The sequence below is a fragment of the Nycticebus coucang genome, chromosome 1, assembly GCF_027406575.1.
Source record: "Nycticebus coucang isolate mNycCou1 chromosome 1, mNycCou1.pri, whole genome shotgun sequence".
In the NCBI taxonomy this organism is placed as follows: domain Eukaryota; kingdom Metazoa; phylum Chordata; class Mammalia; order Primates; family Lorisidae; genus Nycticebus; species Nycticebus coucang.
Genome location: NC_069780.1, coordinates 37,848,024 through 37,874,765, shown reverse-complemented (window position 1 = coordinate 37,874,765; position 26,742 = coordinate 37,848,024). Strand labels below are relative to the sequence as shown.

The 26,742-nt window shown below is 37.6% G+C and overlaps 1 protein-coding gene across 2 annotated transcripts in view; it reads right to left on the bottom strand.

The window, feature by feature from the left end:
- ENPEP (glutamyl aminopeptidase) overlaps window positions 1-26,742 on the bottom strand; it is an 89,465-nt gene that overhangs the window by 12,321 nt on the left and 50,402 nt on the right. The window contains exons 12-18 of one of the 2 annotated variants that reach the window (XM_053566197.1): window positions 18,777-18,913; window positions 18,567-18,625; window positions 11,613-11,763; window positions 10,480-10,553; window positions 10,274-10,378; window positions 10,017-10,187; window positions 5,989-6,129 (exon numbers count right to left, since the gene is read on the bottom strand). In XM_053566197.1, coding sequence (XP_053422172.1) covers window positions 5,989-6,129; window positions 10,017-10,187; window positions 10,274-10,378; window positions 10,480-10,553; window positions 11,613-11,763; window positions 18,567-18,625; window positions 18,777-18,913 — 838 coding nt within the window. The remainder of the gene's footprint in view (window positions 1-5,988; window positions 6,130-10,016; window positions 10,188-10,273; window positions 10,379-10,479; window positions 10,554-11,612; window positions 11,764-18,566; window positions 18,626-18,776; window positions 18,914-26,742) is intronic. The other variant, XM_053566228.1, reaches the window with a different exon arrangement.

Below are 26,742 nucleotides of genomic sequence, written 5' to 3'. Positions count from 1 at the left end.
TCTGCATTCTGTGTAAAAAAAACTCATAATCAATTTTATTATAAGAAAATGAAAATTTAAAAAAGCAAATAACAAACTTACTAAATGCAGAATACAAATGTCTACATACAATAACTAAGAAAATGCCATGAAGGCTACGTTGAACGGTTTGATAAGAATATTTCAGATTGTATATGAAACCAGCACATTGTACCCCTTGATGGCACTAATGTACACAGCTATGATTTAACAATAATTAAAAAAATTAAAAAATAATTTTGAAATTCATATAAACGTCCAATTATTTAGTAATTAGTTCAGAAGGGTACTCAAAATTATTGTCTTGCCTCAAATTTTATCTTGAAGAATATGTTTTTTATATATGCATCCTAGCTTTTATGCATTCTAAAGGAATATACCTGTGTTTGTTATCCATATACATTGTACCGTACTAAAATCAGAGATTTTAGTGTACCTGTCACCAGAAGTATTCATTGTACCAGATGGATAAGTACAATGAACACTTCTGGTACGTGAAAGATCTCTATAAAGAGAACTATGAAACTCTAAGAAAAGAAATAGCTGAAAATATTAACAAATGGAAAAACATACCATGCTCATGGCTAGGAAGAATCAATATTGTTAAAATGTCTATACTACCCAAAGCAATATATAATTTCAATGCAATCCCTATTAAAGCTCCACTGTCATACTTTAAAGATCTTGAAAAAACAATACTTCGTTTTATATGGAATCAGAAAAAACCTCGAATAGCCAAGACATTACTCAGAAATAAAAACAAAGCAAGAGGAATTATGCTACCAGACCTCAGACAATACTACAAATCAATAGTGATCAAAACAGCATGGTATTGGCACAAAAACAGAGAAGTAGATGTCTGGAACAGAATAGAGAACCAAGAGATGAATCCAGCTACTTACCGTTATTTAATCTTTGACAAGCCAATTAAAAACATTCAGTGGGGAAAAGATTCCCTATTTAACAAATGGTGCTGGGTGAACTGGCTGGCAACCTGTAGAAGACTGAAAGTGGACCCACACCTTTCACCATTAACTAAGATAGACTCTCACTGAATCAAAGATTTAAACTTAAGACATAAAACTATAAAAATACTAGAGGAGAGTGCAGGGAAAACCCTTGAAGAAATCGGTCTGGGCGAGTATTTTATGAGGTGGACCCCCTGGGCAATTGAAGCAGCTTCAAAAATACACTACTGGGACTTGATCAAACTAAAAAGCTTCTGCACAGCCAAGAACACAGTAAGTAAAGCAAGCAAACAGCCCTCAGAATGGGAGAAGATATTTGCAGGTTATGTCTCTGACAAAGGTTTAATAACCAGAATCCACAGAGAACTCAAACGCATTAGCAAGAATAGAACAAGGGATCCCATCGCAGGCTGGGCAAGGGATTTGAAGAGAAACTTCTCTGAAGAAGACAGGCGCGCGGCCTTCAGACATATGAAAAAATGCTCATCATCTTTAATCATCAGAGAAATGCAAATCAAAACTACTTTGAGATACCATCTAACTCCAGTGAAAAAAATCCAAGACCAGAGATGTTGGCGCGGAGGTGGAGAAAAGGGAACACTTTTGCACTGCTGGTGGGAATGCAAATTAATACATTCCTTTTGGAAAGAGATATGGAGAACACTTAGAGATCTAAAAATAGATCTGCCATTCAATCCTGTAATCCCTCTACTGGGCATATACCCAGAAGACCAAAAATCACATCATAACAAAGATATTTGTACCAGAATGTTTATTGCAGCTCAATTCATAATTGCTAAGTCATGGAAGAAGCCCAAGTGCCCATCGATCCACGAATGGATTAATAAATTGTGGTACATGTACACCATGGAATATTATGCAGCCTTGAAGAAAGATGGAGACTTTACCTCTTGAAGACTTTTCCTCTTGTAAACATGGATGGAGCTGGAACATATTCTTCTTAGTAAAGTATCTCAAGAATGGAAGAAAAAGTACCCAATGTACTCAGCCCTACTATGAAACTAATTTAGGGTTTTCACATGAAAACTATACCAGTTACAACCTAAGAATAGGGTGAAGGGGGAAAGGGAGGGGAGGGAGGGGAGAGGTGGGCAGAGGGAAGGGGATTGGTGGGATTACACCTGCGGTGCATCTTGCAAGGGTATATGTGAAACTTGGTAAACGGTCTGTAAAGCTAGTGAATGATGCCCCATGATCATATCAATGTACACAGCTATGATTTAATAAAAAAAAAAAAAAGAGTCTCAATTTGTCTCTTCCCCCCTACCTCCCCCCCCACCCCCGTAGAGTGCTGTAGCATCATAGCTCACAGCAACCTCAGACTCCCGGGCTCAAGTAATTTTCTTGCTTCAGCCTTCTGAGCCTTCTGAGTAGCTGGGATTACAGGTGTCTGCCACAACGTCCGGCTATTTTTAGAGGTGGGGTCTTGCTGTAGCTCAGGCTGTTCTCAAATTCATGAGCTCAGGCGATCTGCTGGCCTTGGTCTCCTAGAGTGCTGGGATTACAGCCATGAGCCACCACACCCAGTCCTTAGTCTATGTCTTTTAAGTGGAGCCTTAAGACTGTTCATGTTCAGTGTTAGTGATGATAATATAGGATATTGTTCTGTCCATCATGTTAAGTGACATTTGTTTAGTTTTCCCTTTTATGCTATTGTTTTATAAGGTCTATAAGCTTTAAATTTTGGTGTGCTTACACTGGTGGGTATCGATTGTTCTATTCCATGTATAAGGTACTGTTCAATATCTCCTGTAGAGCAAGACTCATTTAAACTTAATATTTATGTAAGCATTACTATGCTATCAAAAATCATTTTGATCCATGCAAATATTGTAAATACTTACTAAATTTGTTTATGAAGAAGTGTTTAAGTAGTTCCAGTCTGTCCTATTGACTTACTTTTTCATGACTATAGTCATGAACTAAAATCACACCATACTATTGACTTATTGAGTTCATTCAAGTTCACAATTGAAGAAACAAAAGCAAAGACTAATTTATAAAGTGTCTTTGGGACTTTGTGGTTAAACTGGCATAGACCTTAGTGTTATGGCCATCAGTTGTCATAAAAATCATACAAAAATTTGCTTGATAAAAGCTATATTTTAAAAGCAGCTTATTTATTTTAGAGTGACAATAAATTGTTCAGAAATGGAGGTAGTAAAACTATTCATCCTAAAATTTGGAAAACATTCAAGAGTTCGTAAATATTTGGATAAGGTTTGGCTCATTGGATCCTAAAATTTGGAAAACATTCAAGAGTTTGGAAATATTGAATAAGGTTTGGCTCATTTTTGTTTAATTTGTCTTATGCAATTTTATGGGGAAATTTTATTTATTCAAGCATAATTAATGTTGGGTGTTTTGTGTGTTAGACATGTGGTTATTATATAAGTTTATATTTAGGGCCATTTGAAATAGTAACTTCATGAGAATTAGATCATTAGATTGTGAAGAAATACTAAAAGTCTTGGGCAAGGCTTTGGAACTAGTTCTGGAAATAGTTTAACAATTTATCTTTCTTAAAAATTTTCAGTTTATTAGGTCTAATAAATTTATTTTACATTCCAATATATATGATCTTTATGACATGGAAAAGCCTATTTTTCCTACTTCTTAAATTTTGTAGATGTAGAACAATGAATTAATTTTTAAAAATAAAAATGAATTATTTGACATAAATCACACAGGGCTATTCAAATAGGCCTTGAGAAATATTTTATTTAACAATAAGTAAATGAGCCAGGAATGGTGGCTCATGCCTGTAATTCTAGCATTCAGGGAGGCTAAGGCAGGTGAATTACTTGAATTCAGGAGTTCAAAACTACCCTGAGCAGGAGTGAGACCCTGTCTCCCCTAAAAATAGGAAAAATATGGCTTGGCGCCAGTAGCTCAGTGAGTAAGGCACCAGCCACAAATACCGAGGCTGGCGGGTTTGAGCCTGGCTAGGGTTCAAGCCCAGCCCGGACCTGCTAATGCAACAATGACAACTGCAACCAAAAAAACAACCGGGTGTTGTGGCAGGCACCTGTAGTCCCTGCTACTTGGGAGGCTGAGGCAAGAGAATCGCTTAAACCCAAGAGTTTGAGGTTGCTGTGAGCTGTGATGCCATGGCACTCTACCGAGGGCAACATAGTAAGACTCTATCTCAGAAAAAAAAAAAAAAAAGAAAAAGAAAAAAGTAGCCAGGTGTTGTGGCAGATGCCTGTAGTCCCAGCTTATTGGGAGGCTGAGGCAAGAGAATCACTTGTGCCTGAGAGTTTAAGGTTGCCGTGAGCTATGACACTGCAGCACTCTACCCAGGGCAACAGGGTAAGAGTCTCTATCAAAACAAGCAAACAAACAAAAAAAAGCCAACAACAACAAAAAATACCCACCATAAGTAAACAGCCATTATATTACGCAAAATAAAACGTTATTTACTTATCTTTTCATAATACCTCAAAAGTAAGCACTGTGTTTCATCTGCATAGGTCCTTATAGCACACACACAAAGTTAGTTTTATGGTCTTTTTGATTAGAACAAAATGCAGAGTACATGTTATTAGGCATACTTCTTTCAAAATGGAGGCTATTGCCTCGTATGTTATGAACTGCTACATACAGATAACTTGTTGTTAATGGGTAGATTTATTCATTCTAAACCAAGAATTTCATTGAAATAATTATAAACAGAGTAACAATGCAAACACACACACATGCTCTCACAAAGCAATCTTCATAGAGCTAGATGAGCAGTTACACTCTATAGTCACAAGAATAAAAGAGCCAAAAGAAATCCCAAATAGGAAGAAGCAATGCAGTATATCTTTCTTTCTTTCTTTTTTTGTTTTTGAAACAGAATCTCAAGCTGTGGCCCTGGGTAGAGTGCCCTGGTGTCATAACTCACAGCAACTTCCAACGTGGGCTCAAACAATCCTCTTGCCTCAGTTTTTCTATTTTTAGTAGAGACAGGGTTTCACCTTTGCTCAGGCTGGTCTCAAACTCAAGTAATCCACCTGCCTTGGCTTCCCACAATGTAGTGTATCTTGAAAGCTAGAGATATAATTTGGGTCTCAGAAGGAAAAGAAACGTAAGTGGACACAAAAGCACTCTGGTGAATTGTAGGATAGAAAAGAGGAAAGAAAGAAAAGTAATCCTTGCACTTGTATTTCTCACAGGGCAGTTTTTATCAACTAAGCAATTTTGCTGAACTGAGAGAAGAAATTGGCAGGTGATGACAAAGACTATTCCTAATGTGGGGATTGCAGATGGTCAAGGGGTCTTTTCATAAATGTTTACAAATTTATTTGAGACATATTATTATACTATATTATCTTTTATACTCTGTCAAGGAAATGCCTTTTTAATGGAAATTGAGCATTATATTTAGAAGATCCAAACAAAAAATAACATTTCTTCTGCATGAGGCTAAAGAAATAAGACGTGTGGAAAAGCATCTCTTTTGTTGACTTTGCTCTTTTCTTGTCCTTGCTAGTTCACGTTTTAAAACTGTAATTACCTCGGAAATACGGTTCCCTTTTTAAGAACTATTCAGAACACTTGAAATTTACTTACCTGGTCAGGGAATATGAAAGTTACCACCCATAAAAGGCCAACTGATACAGAGCCCTAACTTGAACCCTAGTCCAGGAATTGTGATTTAGTTTTAATTGAACATTAATTGAGAACTAAATATGTACCTGGCATTTTGCTAAGTACTAGCACAACAGACAGAATGTATTAATTTGTTTAGTCATCTCTCTAGATGTCAGAATCTTCTAAATCAGTTTGAAACTATAATTTCCAGAAAAATGATTGTACCTAATGTTCACTACTGCATTGCTTCCCTGGAAAGAAAATACCACGATCCTTTACTTCTAATAATATGCCAATTTGAATATTATATATGTGTCAAAGAAAGTGCTCCAGAGAGAAAAAGAAGGAACCTATAGATGATACAGGACAAACAGAACAGCAGACTATTATCTGATCATCCCACCTGTTGACTAGATAGTCCCAGTTGAGTTGTATCCAATTCCAAGCCATATGTTTTCCATAGCTGTTATATGAGATATATCGGATGACTGTAAACACATCCTGAGTTTTAATAAGGCTTGTGTTCTTGAGCAAATCCAAATACCTAAGAGAAGTGAAAGAGAAAAATAATTCAAAACGAATTTTTAATGTTCATCCTTAGGTAAATTCCATTACAAAATAGTTTTCATCCCAGCAATTCAATTCTTGAGGCATCAACTGGCAAAGTGAATTACCATATTTTGCCATGTATAATGTGCTCCCATGTATAATGAACACCCACTTTTTGGCCCACACTTTCAGGAAAATGCTCCTCAAGAAAGTGGCCAGCTCATGGCTAGGACAGGCACGTCTGGGGAGGGTTAACGCTCCCCTGGTAAACATGCAGATGGCACTGTCCTCTTGCAGTCACCCAATCTGTGAAGGCTGCCCATTTGCTCTTTTCTGAGAGCCTTTGACTCCCTGCCACATCAGGGTCCACAGATGAAATAGCCATGCGCCTGGCCCGCAGAGCAGGAGCTTCTAAGGCCGCTTGGCCCACAGGCAGCCAGGTGAGTCCCAGTCCCCTCCAAGCAGCCAGTCCTCAAACCCCACCCCTCATCCCACACAGCCATGACCCACTTCACCAGCCCTGCCACCACACCCTGTCCTGATGGTGGCACTCAATGGAGGTCACTCCAGCCTGTTCCCACCAGGTTTGGGTCCTCTCCGTCTGGAACCCCATGTACTTGGTGGGCCCAGGTGAGAGGGTGTGGTGGCCCTAGGAGGTCTAGTGGGCTCCCCTGCTCCCAAGCTGTACTGCCCACATATAATAAGCATCTTTGCTTTTCCCTCAACCATTTGGGCAAAAAAGTGTGCATTATACAACGCAAAATATGGCAAATTTGACAAATGAAACAAGATAATTTAAAATTTTCTAATATGTTCAACTGTTTTTAAGGCTATGATTTTGAGAACTAGTAAAATGTAAACCACAGAAATAGTAAAAAAAAAATTACTTTGGAAATACCAAAAATAATTTTAAAACCCCACAGAATTTTAACTATTAATCTTTAAAAACAGCACTTACTGAATGTAGCACTTCAATCACTTATTATCCCACTGAATTTTTAAAAAGAGTCAGTAAATTAAGAGAAAGTATTTATGCTTTTATACTTCATAGAATAACAATTATACTTTGTTTTTCCCTAGATTGTAAGAAACAATCTTCTAATCTATCCAGCATAACACAAATACAACAAGCTAAATTAACCAAATGGATAGATTTTATAAGTGCATATTGTATTTAAAAAGTGTTTCCAAGTAAGGTCAGCACTTATTCTATTCAAATTGAGAAGGGAACCTCAAAAATAGATGTCTACAGATAATAGGTCAGATATTCTCCAAGTCTTGCTGCCCCTTGGCCTCCTACCCATTGATCAATTAATTTATATCTTTAGGATAAGGATAAGAGATAGTAACAACAACAAAAATATTACTGTTCAACTTGATGTGAGATAGTTTTGAGAGTTAGCCTCTGTCAAAGAGAAAAGATATTTCTGAATTTTTGTTTCTATTACTATATCAAGAGCCCTTGCATATTTGACCATAGAAATTTACCTTAAGGGAGATTGGAGAACACAAGCTTTAAGGAAAGTCCATTCCACATGTGAAATGGGAAGTCATCCCTCCCTCCCGTCCTAGAGAGAGGGCCTGTAGTCCAGTATCTATCTTTGTGCTTTGCCAAAACGGTATGCACAGTGAGAGTACATTGTCAGCAAGGAGAGGTGAATAAGGTGAATATATTAATGGACTTAAGGTAATTCTCCTGGTTCCTTTGATTTGGGGGTCTATGAAGGGGGACCTAGAAATTTCTTCAGCTTAGCCGTAAGAGGCAGGGATACTGGAAGGGCTGCTGGGAAGACAAAAATACCATACAGTGTAGGTGTTTCATGGACAGAAGGAAGGGACTGGGATCACAGTTTCTACCTCTGGATGACAGACAGGACTCCAGCAGGTAAAAGATGATCAATGAAAACTCAATGAACTCTGGGCCAGGACAGAGTAAATACCAAAATAGGTGAATACCTTAAGGCATACCCACAAAAGACCAGAGGTCTCTTTCTTCATTAGTAGGAGGGTGACTTATGTCTCCCTATACAGAAGGAGAGAAGGAACATGAGGAAGGAAGGAACCCTATAAGACGGAAAATTTATTCCAAGGAATAATTTGGGTTAGAATTCTACTCTAACAACTTATTTTAACAACTGGCCTGATAGACAAAAATAGTCAACATCAGTTTTTCCGCCCTCTATTGGCTCATCACTCAATGGTGTGAGAACTCTTGGGAACAATCAGATGAGAAATAAAGATACTACATTTTCTTTGTATTTGTGGTGATGTGGGTAAATCTACTTATATGAAAACAGAACAGATTTGTTTTATATGTCATATAAGTAAGGAGGCCAGGGGAAGCTTTTGCTGCAGCCTGAATTTGCTGCCGAAACTTCTTTTGCTCCGGTCATCATTCAAAACTGATTTTGCAGCTGGTAGAGGCAACACACTCAAATGTGGGATATGTTGCCTCCCAAATTTAAGAAAAGCTTCCTAAGCTCACTAAAATAATCTTTTGTGTGGTAGGTCATGCAAGGTGCAGCAACTGTCTTTCACCTTGGAGGGAATATAGCAATACGCAGACTGTTGAACTTCTAGAAACTGCCCTGACGTGGAGAGCTCTTGAATGTTTGGGCAATTTACTTTATTTGTTATATGCTGCTTAGATTAGAAGTTTCCCTCATTCACAAGAGTCTTACTGAAGCGTCTAAAGTATCTGTTAATTTTCTTATTAGGTACAATTAGCACAGTGCTGTCAAAGTGATGGATCTGTGTGTTTTGTGAGATGTCAAGATGATCAAGTTCTTGAAGGACTACAATGACAGAGAGCAGAAGAATTGACAGATATCTCTGAAGTAAGCTAGTGGAAGTGTATCACTGGCTATGCTGACTAAAAACAAACCACTTTCTGGTAGTCCTTTCAAGCTGTCATTGCATTATAATTTATGATTTAAATTCTGCCTCTTCCATGAAACTCTAAGTTCGTCAAGGATAGATACCCCATTTTATTCCTTTTTGTTCTATCTGTTCATCTACACACAGAAAGGACACCATTAGTATTGGTTAAATGAATGAAGTAAATAACTAAGACACCATAACTAAGCAAAAAATGAATTAAGGCAGAGGGTAGTTGATTCGTGGCCTAAATGTAGACTGGTAAAAGGTTCAAAGATGGACTTCAAGTGGTCTTTGTACCTTCTGAGTGAAATGTAATTACATTTCTGTGTGTGTGCGCCCACACACTGCGACAACGCTCCTCTTTCTCAACTGACAGAGCCTCGTTTTGTTCTGCTATCATTAGATAGCCTTGATCCGAGGAAAGGTAGACTACTACCCCAGGCCCAGAGAATCATAATTTGTGCAAATCAGTTAAAAGAATTCAAGTTCAACCTAGTCAGCAACTGATGAAGAAGTAAACCAGGCGGGATCCTGAGGGGAAGAGGAGATAAGTGTCCTCTTAGCATAAAAGACAAAGCCCTGTGAGCAGCTCTTTGGATTCTGTCCTTCTTTCATTGAACATACTGTGTAAAGACAAATTATTTGGAGCTCTGGAGGCCATGAGACACCCAGGGTGATGGTCATGGAGAAACAGAAAGAGATGGAGCCCGAGTTCTGGGTGAAAGCGTTGAGCCGCTGCACACAGTTGGAAACCACCTACCCCCAGGAATTTTTTCATATGAGATTACATTTATTTATTGTTCAAGTCAATCTTACACTGACATTTTGTTTCTTGGAGGAAAAATAATTTTTAATACATTCTTGGTGGAAGAATTTATACGTTAATTCCTCTTAAAAAGGCTGTGACACATAAATCATTTTTTTTCTTTTTTTTTTTTTTAGTAGCTGGGACACATAAATTATTAATGACCATTCCTATAAGTGAAATAAAAACCAACTTGCCTTGACAAAAGAGTGACATTCTTCACTGATGCTAATCCATAGAGCAATTTTTCTTTTTCTTGAGCTAATGGAGTTTTCTGGTATTGCTCAAGAGTATAGTTCCATGAAGTCTCATTGCCAGAGTTCTGCATCCCGTACCGATACACCAGAAGCCTGAGGTTTACTGGGAGCCTAGAAAAAGAAAGAGTGTTTCAGAGACTTCCCTTACTCTCTTCTTAGTCCAAAGTCTTCAGAAATAAAACAAGGTGAGTAATTACCTTACAGTCCCACTTAACCACTGCTCAAATAACTGGGAAGCATTGTTCAAGGCTTCTCTGTCTCCCATCTTGCACGCAAGCCCTAACACAGAGGCACGGAGTAACCTTAAAAAAGAAACCAAGGCCAGGGTCTTCAGCACTGTTCAACAAGTCTTAAAACACACAAATGTCAAATGAATATTAATTTTAAAAAGATGAGAAATTACTTTGTGAGATGGTCTCCAGTATCGGTCCATTTTAGATAATCTGCAATGGGCTTCACCTGACCTTGGAAGTATTCCTGAAATAAAAGAATGTACAATGAGTAATAATTTACTCCCTGTCAGTAGGATCCCAGTTATTGTAATCTGCATCTCCCTGTTCTAAACTAGTTTCCCACTAGTTCAAAGAATTTCGGGCTTTCCCTTAGGAAAGGAATGTACGCGTTCGGTTTTTATCACATGGAAATTTGGTTCAATCCTGAAGATATGAACCATCTGGATTTTTCTGTAATGTTCCATAAAATCTTTTTTTTTTTAAAGTTCTCCCCTGCCCACTTTTTATGCTACTTAACATATGCAATAAATGTTAAACACCTGACATACTTCCTGCACTAAGAAGACCGATGACGTATTGATGAAGCGAGAAAAATAACCGATATTTGTATAATACCTTAAGATTTACAAAGGACTTTCCTATCCCTTCATCTTCACCATGCCATTACCATAGACAGGTAAGGGCTGAGGTTCCTATTGTACACAGGGAATTAGGAGTCACAAATATAAAATCATGGAATCATCTTTTCCATAGTAAGTGGAAGGGCTGGAGATTTGAATCCAGAAATTGTTTAAAATTAAAAGTGTCCTGCCCACGTTTATAGAAATTGCAAAGCAAAAAAAAGGTATTTAGAATGACTACCTCATGATAAAAACTCTTTCTAGGGTGTCAGCAGTAAAAACAAGAAAGTATAATGTTATACGTTATAATTTTAAAATATAATATTATAATGTGATAAAGAATAATTCATTTTAACATAGATAAATCCACTAAAAATAGGATCTAGTTAGTGTTCATGGTTTAAAATGTTGTCTATTTTAAATAAAACATTCATTTTTATATTCCATCTAACACTAAAATATCCCTTGAGGTAGTTGGTGTACAGAACCATAAATACTAATACGTTTCAAATCGAGAAAGAATAGATAACACATCTTTTCTTCGATTAGCCAAGTCTTGGCATTTTCTTTTGGTTCCACTTGGCAGACAGATGTGTCCCCAAAAGCTCCTTCTCTCAGAAAGTATCCTATTCTACGAATGGCTAAACGTTTACTTTCATAAGATACCACAGCCTTAACATCACCTCAATCATAGGGTATAGCTCTTTATCATCTTCAAACATGCTAATGATGTAGGTGATGGCTGCAATGACTCTCTGCCATGGTAAAAGATCCTCTTCGCTTTTGAGATATTTGGTCAAGTTCAGAGCCACCCTATAATCTAGCAGTTGAGCTCTAAGAAAGAAAAAAAGAAAAAAACCCACACAGTTAATTAAAAACCACAGACTCATTTTCCATTGATTAAAACTACTAATATGACAATCTCAGTATTCCATCTTAATGAGAACTTTTCTGTTAAACAAATAAGAAATGGCATTTATTTGAGGCCCAATCAAAAAGTTTTGTTCAAAATGATATATTGGTGCTTTCATACATTCAATACTAAGTAAGATGGCAGATATTACCTTGTACTTTTGAAAAATCACTATAGCAAAATTTCAAATAAAAACAAAGCAATTTAGTGATACTGTTAATATTGATGACTAGAAACTTCTAAATTTTAGGCCCACAAGCTGATGTATATTATATGTACAAATGCTCCATTGTGCATGTATTTTTTGTAATTATTTACATTTGCTTATGAAAAGGAAACATGAATAACAGTACTCATGAATCCTGAATGCTTAAGACATTCAAATTGAACTTACATATTCCTTTATAACATCTTTCTTATACATTTATCAGTAATCTTCATTAATAAAATGAATTCTTCAGTTTTAGAAAAATTGAAGATACTGTTGACACTTCAAAGTTTAAGAATCCAATTTCTTCCTCTTTAAAGGAATTTTAGAATCTTTGGAAAAGATGTTCTCAGGAACCTGTTATACTTCAAATTTTAGCTTAGCTTTTGGAAAGACTTTTAGATGGGAATCCTGTCTTTCCAAATTAAATTCTGAAAGTTTAAAGCCTAATTTTTTAATTATGGAATTTAGTAATATTGATGCATTGAGTACTGTTAGTTTGATGCCATTTTTTGAATGAAGATAATATAATATAAATAATATAATTATCTCTTAATTTCTTCCCTAAGAGTTTGGTTAAAGAATGAACTAGTATTGGAATGATAGAAATAAAACCCTTTGGCATAATATGATTTGTACCGACGAGACGTAATACTGAGTTGCTTTTCTTTTCAGTTCAGAGAGCTGATTTCCTCTCCTATTTTCTTGATTCCTGACCTTTACATTTTGGAGCACTCAGACTTCTTTAATAAAAGTATAAATAAGATTGAGAAATGGAGTGGAGACTTTACATCTTTCGTATTAACCTGGATGGAGGATGAACGGAGTCTTCTTAGTAAAGCATCACAAGAACAGAGAAGCAAGAATCCGATGTACTCAATTCTAATATGAAGGCAGTAGATGAGCTAATACAAGGGGTGCGGTAGGGGAATGAGGGAGTGGGGAGAGGGGAGGAGGGAGGGGCATGGAAGGGGGCACAGTGTATGGCACATCTCTAGGGGGTGGGACACTATTGTACAAGAGGACTTTACCTAACAACTGCAGTCAGTGTCACCTAATTCTTGGTACCCTCAATGAATCTCAAATAATAATAAAAAAAAAATTATAGTTTTGTGTTGACATCTGAAACTCATTGAGAAATTTCTAAGTTTAATGATTCTCTGCTTCCTAGGTGGATAGAGCAACAACTATGCCCAATCAGTATTTTCTTAGGAAAATTATAAAGAATTATAAAGAATAGCCGTCATTCTGAGGATCAAATTAGTGAAGAGATTACTGAAAGTTTAGGAAGACTAGCAGATTCTTGGGTTAGAAACCCACATTTCCCATAGATGAAATGATCCAGAGGAATGGAGCTTTGTTGCTCCAAGGGCCAAAAGAATTGGGTGGTATGTCTAGAAGGCGGGAATCCAATGATCCAAAGGTCCTGACTAACTCAAATGCTTGAAAAGTCAATATCCTATTCTAGTGCTTTATTTTTTCCAATATACTTAGTAGATATGTGGTAGTTTGTACTTTGGCATCAGTATTTTTTGTTGTTGTTTGTTTTTTGTTTTTTAAGTCTGATGTTCAGGGTCAGAACACTGGCCTGGGAATGAATTGTTCCTAGTTGATATTACAGAGATAATACTTTGAGCATTAAGCTGAGGCACTTTTCATTCCCCACAAAGCATGTGACTCTGGTGCTGCTACCCACTGAATCAGTGGTATTTGATACATCAGAGGAAGAACAGTATGTTTTAGAACCATAATTCTCCCAATCTGAGCACAGATTGGCAAGACCTGAAAGGTTCATTAAATACACTGTAAGGCCCCACTTCCAGAGTTTCTATTTCAGTAGGAAGGGGGGTAGGTCCCACAAATTTGTATGTCTCACAGTTTCCTAGGTAGTTTTGTACTTTTGGTAGGGACCAAGGTTAAGAACAAGTTTTTAGAACAAAGACATCTGTGGTAACCTTCCCACATCCCCTTACATTCCTGTGCTGGCTGCTGCATTCTCGAGAGAAAAATTCTTAGCCAAAGACGTCCATCTTATCTAAGAAGTGATACAACCCCCCCAACACACACACACACACGCACGCACATGCACACACATGTTGACTGTTTGATTCAGACATGCAAGGCCAGCCAGCTTCCCTCAAGTCAGACCCATTCTCTGGTACAATTCCTAGCTTCCTGGTGAAATCTGCCAAAGCTAGACTCCAGCTGAGGCCACAGTTTACTCAGCATTTCTCCTTGCTCTGTCCTGGTTCTCTCTCTACCTACCAAAAAAACCTCCATTTCAGACACTGCTTCTAGGAAAGCCAACCCAACACAGTATTCGCTCAACTTTGGGTCTCAAGCTCCACTTGTCAAGTCCACAGATAAACAGCAGAATTGGCTGAGAATTTTAATTTTCTTTGTTCAAACTTTTTCCATTTATATAGTGAAAGCCCACTCTGGGGGATTTAAATCATAGGATTTGACTGTCATCTATACTGTGGAGAGGACGGAAGCGATAATGTACAGAAAGGTCCCACCAAATGCAGTGGAGAAGAGGACAAAGAGGTCACACTGCCCCACTGGCACAGGCTCGAGCACCCGGGAAGGCTCGCGGCCTCCTGCAGCAGATGGTCTGAGTTTTGTTTTCCGGGCATGACTTGAGAAGATTGCACAGTCCTCAGAGAAGCCCAAGTTAAGTACGGAGTCCTGTCAGTCATGGCTCTTTAAGGAGACCATAAAAATGGATGAAACTAACCCATGTGTTTGGGTTCTTCAGCAAGACCTTCAGGTGGTGTGAGCAGCACTAACTAGCCCCCACGGTGTCCAGTTTCGTGCCATTAACTTGCCAAATAAATTCAAATTTCTGACTTAAAGTAATCTCTTTGCATTTGAATCTCCTTTGAATTCCTTTCCCATTGCCCATCTCATCCTTTCCTTTAAAGGTGGGGGAGTCCATGAGGGGCTATAAAACTTCTGTGTTGTTCTCAGATCACCTCTACAAACAATTATAAAATGTTAAAACAGAGATCTGTAATCGTGCCTGGGCTGACGTTCAGCTGTGGTCCTTCTTTGCTAGCTTGGCCCTTACCTTGGATATCCTTAGGGACACTTGCCCTTGACACTTGGATTTGGATCATTAGATTAGGTGGTCTTTTAAGCTGTCGTCTTTGCCACTCTTCCCTCACCTAGTGACTCCTGCTCCCACCCACAGGCTTGTCAGCCCGTGTGCCTTTATAGTGCCACCCATCACTTTCCTGGCTACAGCAAACAGTGGGCTTCAGAGCACAGTATAAACTATTTTGAAGAAAAAAAAATACAACCATTATAACAAGTGGGGAGGGAGGGAAAGGAATTCTTTCTATCTCAGTTTTGGCAAAGCCCCAGAACAAGGTTCCTTGGCTTACCAAACCAGGTGGTCTGGATCCATAGGTCATAACCCCCCACCAGTCCATACAAGAGATTAGAGCATCTACGGAGGAGAGAAACCTTTTAGTAGAGGCACTTTGGAGAGTGCCATCATCAGCGTATTGGAAATGCTCTGTCCTCCAAGGGGAAGGGGTGGAGGATGTTTTTCAATCAGATTAAACTTACAGAAAAGTGTTTCATTGAGACCACTCTGAGATTTACGTGTTTGCTGGAGTTTGGGGGCACGCTGGACACCTGAGAAAGGGTGAGATACTGTCTGGCTAGTATTTCGACCTCAGACTAAAGAGTCTGGGCTGCATGGGGTGGCCTGTCCTTCCAAACACTGCAGGAACAGAGGATAAAATGAACACTTCCTGTGGCCCAGAAGTGAATCAGAGGTTTTCACTTGCCCACCTGAAGGGAGCTTCAGGAGAAAGACTGTTGACAATGGGACGGACATACGTGGCAAAAATGCTGTGACGACCTCACACGAGGAAAAGAATCAGGATTGAACAGCCACAAAATCCAGAAAGAACCAAAAGCAGATGGGACACCAAGATTCCCTCCTCTCACCTACTCTCTCTCCTTGCTTTCCTTGCCTTAACTTTGGAGAAACCAGAGGCTGCAGAGGAATCAGTGGTGAGTGGAGAGAAGATGTAGAAGTTTCAAGCAGGGAAGTTAGAAAAAATCAAGGACCTTATTCCCACTTCCGCTGGCTGGCCTGAGCTGGGGTAGGAAGAAGCTGTCAATGAAGTAGTGAGCTGTGGTGATGGCCGCGTGACAGTATGTCACGGAGCTGAGAGGGTTTAGATGGTCCAGAAGTGACGGGGTGACTCTTTATGCCTCACCTTGATCAAAGGGTAATTCTCCAGAAGGGTCAGAAGAGGACTAGCTCTTCAGAGCAAGTGTAAAGGGACAAGGGAATAAATAATACATTTGTGTTCAGATGCATACTTTTAGTCCTGATCATTAAACATAATAAAAACATTCCTCTTTGAATGCCTTAGTAGACTTGTGTAAATATTAATCCTACAACACACACTTACCTGTTTTTAACTACACATTTTTGCTTTTTTTGCCCCCTACAGTTTCATAGTTGTCTGACGTAGGGTCTTTTAAGCTGTCTTCTCTGCTCTAACCAGCTTTGGTGGAGTCTGTTTCTCTCTGAGTCCAGTTTTCTGCATGTGTTGCAAAAGGAAACTGGGTCAGGTGACTGCCCGGGTATTTTCTGGTTCTGTTGTGGTGAGATTCTACATATGCTTTGGCTTTCAAATTTGTTTCACTTTCTTCCTTTCCACAGCTTTTCAAAATTTTATGAGGCTATAACCCAGGAGCTGAGCAAAGGGAGAAAGTCTTTCAATAGTGTGAATTATTTGCTTTATACACAGCTCCTCATGAAGAGCTGTCAAGAGGCTTTCATTCCATCATAGGACGAAATGAACTGTCTGCATTGTGTCGTGACGGGAATGAAACAAAAAAGGTATTTCAGTTCTTCATAATTTCTAACAGCCAAGAAACTGATCTTTAGAAAAGGTTATGGTACATTCATGGGAGAGTTTTCCAGGAAAAAGCCCAAATGATTCCATTATGTTTTGAAATATTTATTGATCATCTTTTTTCACCATTTAATTTCACAGGGTCTACACAGTGCCTGGCACATAGGAGGTGCTCAATGCGTATTTATTCCATGAGTGATGGTATACTGTAAGGTAGGAAAGTAATCTATTACATATCCAGGAGATTAAGCTTGGAGATTCACTAAACAGCATCCTATCATACTATCCATTACCTACAAAGCAAATCTGGATTACAAATTCACAAAGCTTTTCTAAATACAGCTTTGTTGCTGCTAATCAATGGTTGATGCATTTTGGTCAAATAATATAATTTATTGAGCACTCTTGACACACCAGAAAATCTTTTCAGTGCTTTATGTACCTCATTTGTTCCTCACCAGAATCTTACAAGGTCAACTTCATTTTACTAGTAAAGAAGTTGAGCCAGAGAGAAGTTGAGAGATTTACTCAAAGTGATATGGAACTAAGATTTTAAACAGATTCAAAAGCCTGGTTTTTAACCCTGTAATTCCTTCCTTAAAAAATGTCAAGAAGGCTTTTTGACTTCCAATATGCTATCTAAGAAGTCTTTGTAAAATAGTTCCCCCATGCCTTTAGTACTGTTAAACTATTCTGCCAGTTACCTATTTAATCATTATTTATTGAGCATCAACTACTACTGACCACACAGAGTCACAGATGGGTTTGGGTTCCTGTCCTCATGGTATTTACAGTTTGATGAGTAAAACGGACAATTAATAAGCAATGATAATATAATATGGAGAAATAACGAGGACATGTAGAAGGACCCCTATACAAAGGCGTCCTAGGAGGCTACTCAATCTCAGTCTAGTGCTCTGTCTAGAATGAAGCAACCACAAAGGCAGAGAAATGAAATTAGCCATGTTCCCAGCTCCTGAAAAGTACCAGAAACTCGATAAATGCTTGTTGAATTACTGGTACGGACTACATGACACAAAAACTAAAAGGTACCATGGATACTACTTCTCATTTTCCCCAATCTATGCTGACTGTCTTCCCCAAGTGCAAGTTCACATCAGGCTATTGGACAAGTCAAATTTCCTGAATGGTACCTTCATTATGATCAATCCTACAGCACCATGACTCATTCTTCTTACCCCAATAACCTTACCAAGATTTGGCAATTCCAGCCATAAAAATCTTAGCCTGGGCTTAGACTCATAGAACTAAATTAAATGAAACACCTTTTTTTTTTTTGTCTTTTTATTAAATTAAATTGTGACAGCGCACTTCTGAGCATTTGTAAATTTCATTCCTAATTAACCCAAAGACTCTGAAATAAGCAACCCATACTCAGAGTCAATAGGGTAGGTACTTTCTGTGTGTACATTAAGGTTTATATTGGTATTTTGACTATGAGGCTCATAGGAACTTCTAAAAAGAGAGCTAAAAATAGCAGTGTTTTAAATAGTGATTTTGGGATATTTTAAGCTAAAATTGATTAATACATCAATGTTTTCACTCATTTAAAAAACTATTTATGACAAACGCCACAGTATATTCAGTAATCTAGTCTCATTCCAAAACTTACCTTGCCAAGGCAAAGGCATTATCAATAAGACTTGCACGATCGGCAGAAGAAAAACTCTGCTAAAGAGAGATAAGAAACAAGAAAAACTCTGAGAAGGAGCGGTAAGAAATTTGAACCTTAAAGCAAAGCATTTTGAGAAAAATTAATATCACGAAGACGCTGTTCTTAAGAACAAAAATGAAACAATTCCCAACCGTTGCTATCTCTTACCCTGTGGTTCAAGGAAAGATCTCCGGCTATCTGGTTCCAAATGGGTACTTCATAATTTACACGATAAAACCCAATATGATCTGGGTTTATTTTGAGAAAAGCATTTCCACTAGGATTAGAAGAGTTCAAAGTGATTCCTGTGGTAGTAAATAAATACTAATGAGAAACATGTTTGTATGTACTATAAACACAGAGAAATTAGACCTTGAGAGAAAGAAGACAAGACAAGAAGAGAAAAGAAATCCTAGCTCAAGAAGCCTAGCTTGATTTGGATCCAAAGCCCCAAAGCTAATTCTTACTTGGTTGCCTAACTTTAGTATGTCACTGTAACTTTACTGAGTGAGCTAAAAAAGAAATAATACAAATAAGTGTCTTATAATTTGTGTCTTATACTTCTTAATGGAAGAAGCTTGCCAAATGGGTGAAATAATTTTGTGCTTGTCAATCCCTCCATAAAAGAAAACATACAATGCCTAAAGACAGAAAAATCCATGCCTTTGGGGGTAGGCTATATATTCCTAAACAGAATGGATTAATTACACAAAGCAAATTCAAAGAGGCAGCCTGGGAAGGGGATAAAAATATAAACACTGAAAGTACTTTGTTTATTAAAATCAACATGGAAGTTGATGAAAGGGGCTATTGCTAAGCATAATAATAGATTGAGAATCAGTAACATTTTTAACATGTGTGGCAATAGAACTGAAATCTAAATGCAACATTCTTGACTTTGTAATCCCTTTCATACTTACTCTTTCAATTTTATTTACCTTTGTAAAGTCGTCTACTTCCTTATTTCTATTGGTTACATCAATGCTTTTTCATCAATAGATTTACCAATTAACTTTTTCTCTAAAGCAGCATTCAATATTTATGTAGGGCTCTAGTGGATATATATATATTTTAGAAGCCCAGCACTGAAGGAACAGACTTGTGTTTTAGGTACAAAATACCTGCTTAAAATAATAACTATGCTCTGACCTGACTACCGTTCATTAGCATTACTCCTATACTTTTCAATTCAGATTCTCTTTTGTTAAAAATAGACAACACATTAATTCAAGTTACGGTATAGGGACCCTGAGTATATCTGAGGAATTTCAAATGGTTTAATGTAGTGACAGTATAGGGTGTGATACTGGAAAAGAGCAGATGAGAATAGAAACAAAAGCCCTGGCTTCAGTATAAAGAGCCACACCACAGTAGGGTACTCATCTTCTGAATAACATGCTCAAGTCTGTTTTTGAGAAAGATTTCTTTTCTTAGACAGAAAATTTTGATAGTGTTATGGGAGATATTTTGGAGGAGATTCTAGAGGTAAGAATTTAGTGTTTGCTGTAATAATCTAGGGCAAGAGAGGAAGAGGGGCCTACACTCACATGGAAAAGGTGAAAACAGAAAGGAGGTGATATATTCAAGAGACATATCACAGGTAGAATCAACACAACCCTTTTTCTGGAGTGATGTGGACAGTTAGAGAAGGGGAAAATGGATTGCATGATTGGGTGAATAATGGGACTGCCATTACAGAACAGAGGAAGGTGAGTCAGTTGGGGAGGAAAGATGATTTAAATTTTGGAAGTGTTTGCAAGGTCTGGAAGCTATCCAGGACACAGTAGTTTTTCCTAATATATGAGTAAGCCCTTCAACGAGACAATGAGTTTCTTTAGAAACTTTCAGAGTAGGTGCTTGACAAATTATAAACCCTTACCTCACTCATGTAGTATTTATCTTTCTTTGTCATTCTCCCATGGACAAGTTGTTGAAAGGAGGCTAATCTTCTGACAACCATACACTTTGAATGTTTGTATCAGGGGGAGAGTCATTTGCTAAGTGTAAAGCCATATGTTATGGGAGAAAGAGCATGAACTTTAGAATAAAATCACTGGTCTGTGACTTACTGGCTGTGTGACCTTGGCCAAATCACTTGACCCCTCTGTGTCCCAGTTCACAAGAGAAGTAGGAATAAAAATCCCTCACAGTGGCTGTTGTGAAGATTAAATAAGATAAAATAAGTAAAGTGTGGGTGATGCAGTTATGTGTACTGTGTCCAACAGATGGTAGCTATCCCCATTATTATGAACAGGGATATGGTGCCAATTCTATAAATAGCAAAGCAAATATAAATAACTCAGAGAAGTTCCTGGCAATCCACCTAAATACTGCCATATTTTAGTGTTCTTTATATGTACCTAGTTAAGCCTGTCTAGAGTTACCGTGATTTTTCTCACTTTATGGAGGAGGAAGTTGAGATCCAGGAAGTCAGTAGTTAAGGACTTTCCAAGTTCATGCTACTTTCAGAACAGTTGTCAACAACAAAATGCTGTTGGGTTGTTTAGTTACATAATGAAGTGAGTAGAACTAAAACACTGACGCCTAATCCCAGTGGCAGGTTGGAGTATACGTTTCTTTCTGTTTCTCCACTTACAATTAGTTTTTTTCTGATTATAACAATAGTACCTATTTTTATGGACACTTAGAAAATACAAAAAAAAGAAGAATGTAAAAATTACCCAGTACAGTTGCCACGATTTTATCGTCTCTCTGCATTCATGTGTGTATGTATTTTCTATGTATTACACACATAAATGGACCCTCATCTTTTCTTGATTAGTAGTCTTTTTTCATTTGAAATTATATTATAAACTCCTGGCAATTTCATTTTATATATTCAGAAGTGTACGTTTAAATGGCCACATAATACCACATTACTCAACTTATAAATCGTTTTGTTTGGTTTCTTACTGGCTCTATGAATAACAGTATTGCATTAACTATTTCTGGGTAAAGGCTCTCTCTAGAAAATTCTTATTTGTTTCTTTTATTCTATGCCTAAAGGATAGAGAAAAGTGACAATTACATTTTCAAAATTTCATCCAGGTGCTATTTAGTTTCCACCCTATAGATTTCAGTAACAGAACACATGTGACAGTTCTTTTATGTGACTACCACATATAAATAATTATAACAAACTTCAAACAAGTAGACAGCTTGTGATAGCCTGTGAGTCCGAGAGAATAAAACATTTTTCTTTGGCGATATAAATGCTGTGGTGGCACTAATCCTTTAAGCAAGTAACTTTTCAGTGCAAAATGACATAAATTCACATCTTATTAAATTTCAGGCATCACTTAATAGTAAAAATAGCTGAATGATACAAAAGTAGTGCTTTTTGATGAATGACACTCAGAGCATACTTGAAGAGCTAAAAATATCAAGTAGGTTACATTATCAGAATGTGGAGTCAAGAAAGAAAATTTTAATCTCTGAAACTAAAGCTAATATGATCCATTAGAAAATGGATTAGTTATCCATTTGTGGTAATGTTTTCAACAAATTACCGATGCAAGCAAGTATTCGGGATTGTATTAGTAATAATTATAGGATTGCTTCTAAATCTCTGCAAGTGGCCTACGGATCTTCCTGCACAGGCATACCTCAACTTGGTGCACTTCACTTTACCAGCATTGCCAATACTGCATTTTACAAATGTGGCAACCCTGTGTCAAGGTTGATAATCAACTCTGTCAACACGATTTTTCTAATAGCATGTGCTCATTTTGTGTCTCTATGTCACATTTTGGTAATTCCCATAGTATTTCAAGCTTTTTTCAGTGCTATCATATTTGTTGCAATGATCTACAGCCAGCTATCTTTGATGTTGTGTATTATTGAAATTGTCCCATGAACCACAACCAGTAAGACGGTGAACTTAACCCATCAGTGTTGTGTGTGCTCTGACTGCTTTGCCAACTGGTCCTTCCTCCATCTCTCTTCCTCTCCTGAGGCCTCCCTCTTCTTTGAGACACAACAGTATTGAAATTAATCCAATTAATAACCAACTCTACAATGACCTCTAGCTAGAAATGTTTAAGCTTAGCAAGAAAGGGATATGGAAAGCCCAGACAAGCGGAAAGAGAGGTCTCTTGTGCCAGTTAGCTAAGTCATGAATGCAAAGAAAAAGTTCCTGAAAAAATTGTGCTATGTCAGTGAACACACAAATGATAAGAAAGTGAAATACCCTTCCTGCTGATACAGAGAAAATTTTAATGGTCTGGATATAAAAGCAGACCCAATCCTGAGCAAGGCCCTAACTATTCAATTATAGAAAGGCCGAGATAGTTAAGGGAACTGCAGGAGAAAATTTGGAAGCTAGCAGAGGCTGGTTCACGTGGTTTAAAGAAAGAAGACATCTCCACAAAATAAAAGTACAAGTACAAGGTGAAGCAGCAAGTGTCGATGGAGAGGCTGCAGTAAGTTAATCAAGAGATCTAGCTAAGATCATCCATGAAGGTGGTGTCCCCAAACAACAAATTTTTGAGGTAGACAAACAGACTTCTACTGAAAGATGATCTTCTAGGATTTTATTGCTAGAAAGGAGAAGTCAATGCCTCATTTCAAAGCACTTCTATTCCTGGTCCCTCCATTGTCTGACCCTTGACTTTGGGCCAGATGCAGAATATCTAGCAAAGAAATCTTTTGTGGTAGAGCCACAACAAAGAAGGCAGGATTTCTAAGTCATCATTGGTAGAGAGCCAACTCGGAGAGATGGCAGGTCAGGAATACCTCCTTTGGCCTGTTGCATGAATAAAAATTGATTATTGCATCAAGCAATTATTGATGGTTTCTAAATACAATAATTAAACTCACTTGGCTCATGCAGTATACCAAGTTATCACGAAATGATGATATCTCTAAATCAATTAGTCTACCTTAATTCTTTCCTAATTCTTACTAAGTAAACTTTCTTCTTGGGAAGAGATACACATAACTAATTATCTGGCATGAGTATTCTGATTACTAGGCCAGTATATTTTATCTGTATAAATGGACAAATTAGCCTTCTTGGTTAATCTCTTGTATGTTTGGTTTAGGTGAACAGTTCTTCCAAGACTCCATTGAGCTCGTGAACCAACAAAACTGAATCTATGGTCAGCCAATCAAAATTTGAGCATTCCATGAAGCTTAGCTTGAAAAAACAAATAAAGTCCTTCCTTCTTTGTGGTCAAGTACAAAAGCATATATTCGTCATGATTTTGGTATTAGATGTTTAAGTATAACTATAATAGATTTTTCTACGATAATCAGAAACCAGAGAGTCTAAACCACCCATATCTGGAAGTCAGAACTATGGCAACAGTTATCACAAAGTCAGACCCTACGTGTTTAGAAATGTCTATTTTAAAATACAATGTTTTAGCAAGATCGGTTACCTGATTTCGTATAACATTCTAAACATTAGAAAGCAGCAAATGAAAAGCAAAAAGGGGGTATGCTACTAAACCGAGATGCAATGATAATAACAACATAGTAGCTGACACTAAAGAGAGAAATACAACTAAAATATACACAGGCAACTTCTGAAAGTACAGAAGTCTAAGGCAAGCAATTCTTCATCAATCAGGACTTCCGAAACTCCTAGGATATATAGCACAACACCTTATTTGTAATAAGATGAATAGGGGACGATAAATATGTGCAATTTATATCATAAAGAAGCTTGTAATTTAGTTGAAAAAAGAGAGAGAGCGTATGAAACTTAAATAACAATGATTTTGTTTAGAATATAAAGTAATAATACTAGGAATAAAGACTGGTGAAACTGACAGCGTAAAGTACACTATAGTTGAGCAGTTCTCAACCTATAGGTCGCAACCCCTTCACAGGGGTCGCCTAAGACCATCCTGCATATCAGATATTTACATTACGATTCATAACACTAGCAACATTACAGTTATGAAGTAGCAATGAAAATAATTTTATGGTTGGGGGTCACCACAACATGGAGAACTGTATTAAAGGGTTGCAGCATTAGGAAGATTGAGAACCACTGCTATAGTTGGTGAATGGAGAGGTTTCTTGGAGTAGGTTGAAATAGCCAGAAAAGGATTTGTGGTAGAGGTCCTCTTCTTTTGCTGGAAATTACATGTTTAATTTTTTGGCTGAATGCTTAAAATATTGTGTACAATACCGATGTAAGTAAAAGACCTGGGGGGAAGTCCCACTGTTGCCTGGGGAATTTCTAACTGATGAATCATCAAAGAAACTAAGAGAAGGGAGGCAGGACTGGTAACATGAGCTGGCTGCCCATTCCACACACTCGGCACATGTTCGTCATCTGTGCTCTGAGCTAAGAGCTGAAGATGTCCTCAAACAGGAAACAGGGATGTATTGCATAGCCTAAAATTGGAGCAGGCACTTTGAAGTAGGAAAAGATGTCTACTTGGCTCCTGGCTAAGTGGCCAGCCGTGATTCTGAAGTTTCAATAAAGGCAGGTCTGTCATCACAGCTCTGTGAACGTCAGACCCTCCTCCTTCATTTGTGTGTTCATTCTTTCATTCAACAAATAATCAGTAGGTGCCTGCTGACAGCACCTACTGGAGACACAGAGCAATAATGAGTATGCTCCATTTCCTCCAGGAATATTCTGTGGGGTGGGGAGACAGGGATAAGTCAATAGTTAGAACGAAAAATGTGTCAAATGTAATGCAGAGGGATAGAGGGGCAGTGAGAGCTCCCTGCTCTCTCAGTTTCACACTCTCTGTCCTGAGTACACGACCCCTCTACACTAGATTAACCCTATCACCCATTTACACTCTGCCTTTACTCAGAAAGCTCAGCCTAAATGTTCTTTTTTTTTTTTTTAGTAACCTTTCCTGAACTTCCGATTCTGGGCTGGTGCCCTCCTGGGCACTAGGACACAGGATTACACCTGCCTGCTGACCCATCCTACACAATCATCAACACAAGAGTTAAGATTGGACTTTTTTTCCCCCAGCACTAGCTCCATGCCTACCTCTGTGTCTGCATATAAGTAAAGAATTCATTCATTAATTAAGGATCAAATTTATTATTCTAAAGCTTCTATCTAAAAAAAATTAGACATATCAGAACAATGTTTATTGTGAATCTTGAAATTTATTTTACAAAGCACTTGAGTAAGCTTTAGTTATTTGAAAAACTCACTTGTATGGAAACCTCATTTCATGAAAATGCTGGGTAAATTGTGCTAGGGTAGATGAATTATTCATGCTCTCAAATTTGTAAACAGCAAATCTTGCAGCTGCCGAGACATTCTTCTAACCCTCAACTAACTATGGTGACCAATGAGGAAAATATGCAGCAGTTAAATCAAAGCCACTGAAAACCTCCCAGTGGAATCCTAACCTTCTTATTATGCCTTTTATAAGGGCTATTATACATTTTTAAAAGTGTCATTCTGTCTTCTCTGTTTTCCTTTGGCAGAGGTACTTATGAGTATGAAAATTGTCAGAAGACAGACCACAGAAGGAAGAGCTTGGTACTCAAACACAACACAAACATGTATAAAATGCTAAGACAAAATGGCATTGACCTGGGAATTCTGGAAAATTTTAGAATTATTTAGTTAATGTTATTTTTAGAATTATTTTTAGAAGTATTAAGTTAATGTTAACTTATTATTAACAGAAATGAGCAAGAGAAAAATTCATTGTAGTAAAGGAGTCTTACTTCCATAATAGCAAAGCTGATAGAGTTTATAGTAAAAGTAAAAATCATGAAATAGTTTATGATAAAAGTGAAAGAAAACAAACCAAAAAAGTCCAAAAGATGGAAGGAATCAACTGGATCCACCAAAAAAGTTGTACACAAATGTTTACAGCAGGATTATCCATAATAGACAAAAGGTGAAAATGATCCAAAGAGCCATAAAGTGATAAATGGATAAAGGAAAGATGGTAAACCGGTATTATGGAATATAATTTGGCAATAAAAAGAATAAAGTAATGATACATGCTGTAATATGAACAGACCTTGAACCATACACTAATGGAAAGATGTCACAAAATACACATATCATATCATTTACATGAAATGTTTAGAACAGGCAAATCAATACAGGCAGAAAGTAGATTAGTGGTTGCTTAGGGCCGGAGGTATGGGAGGACAGAGAAGTTAGAACTAGTGTTTCATTTTGAAATGATGA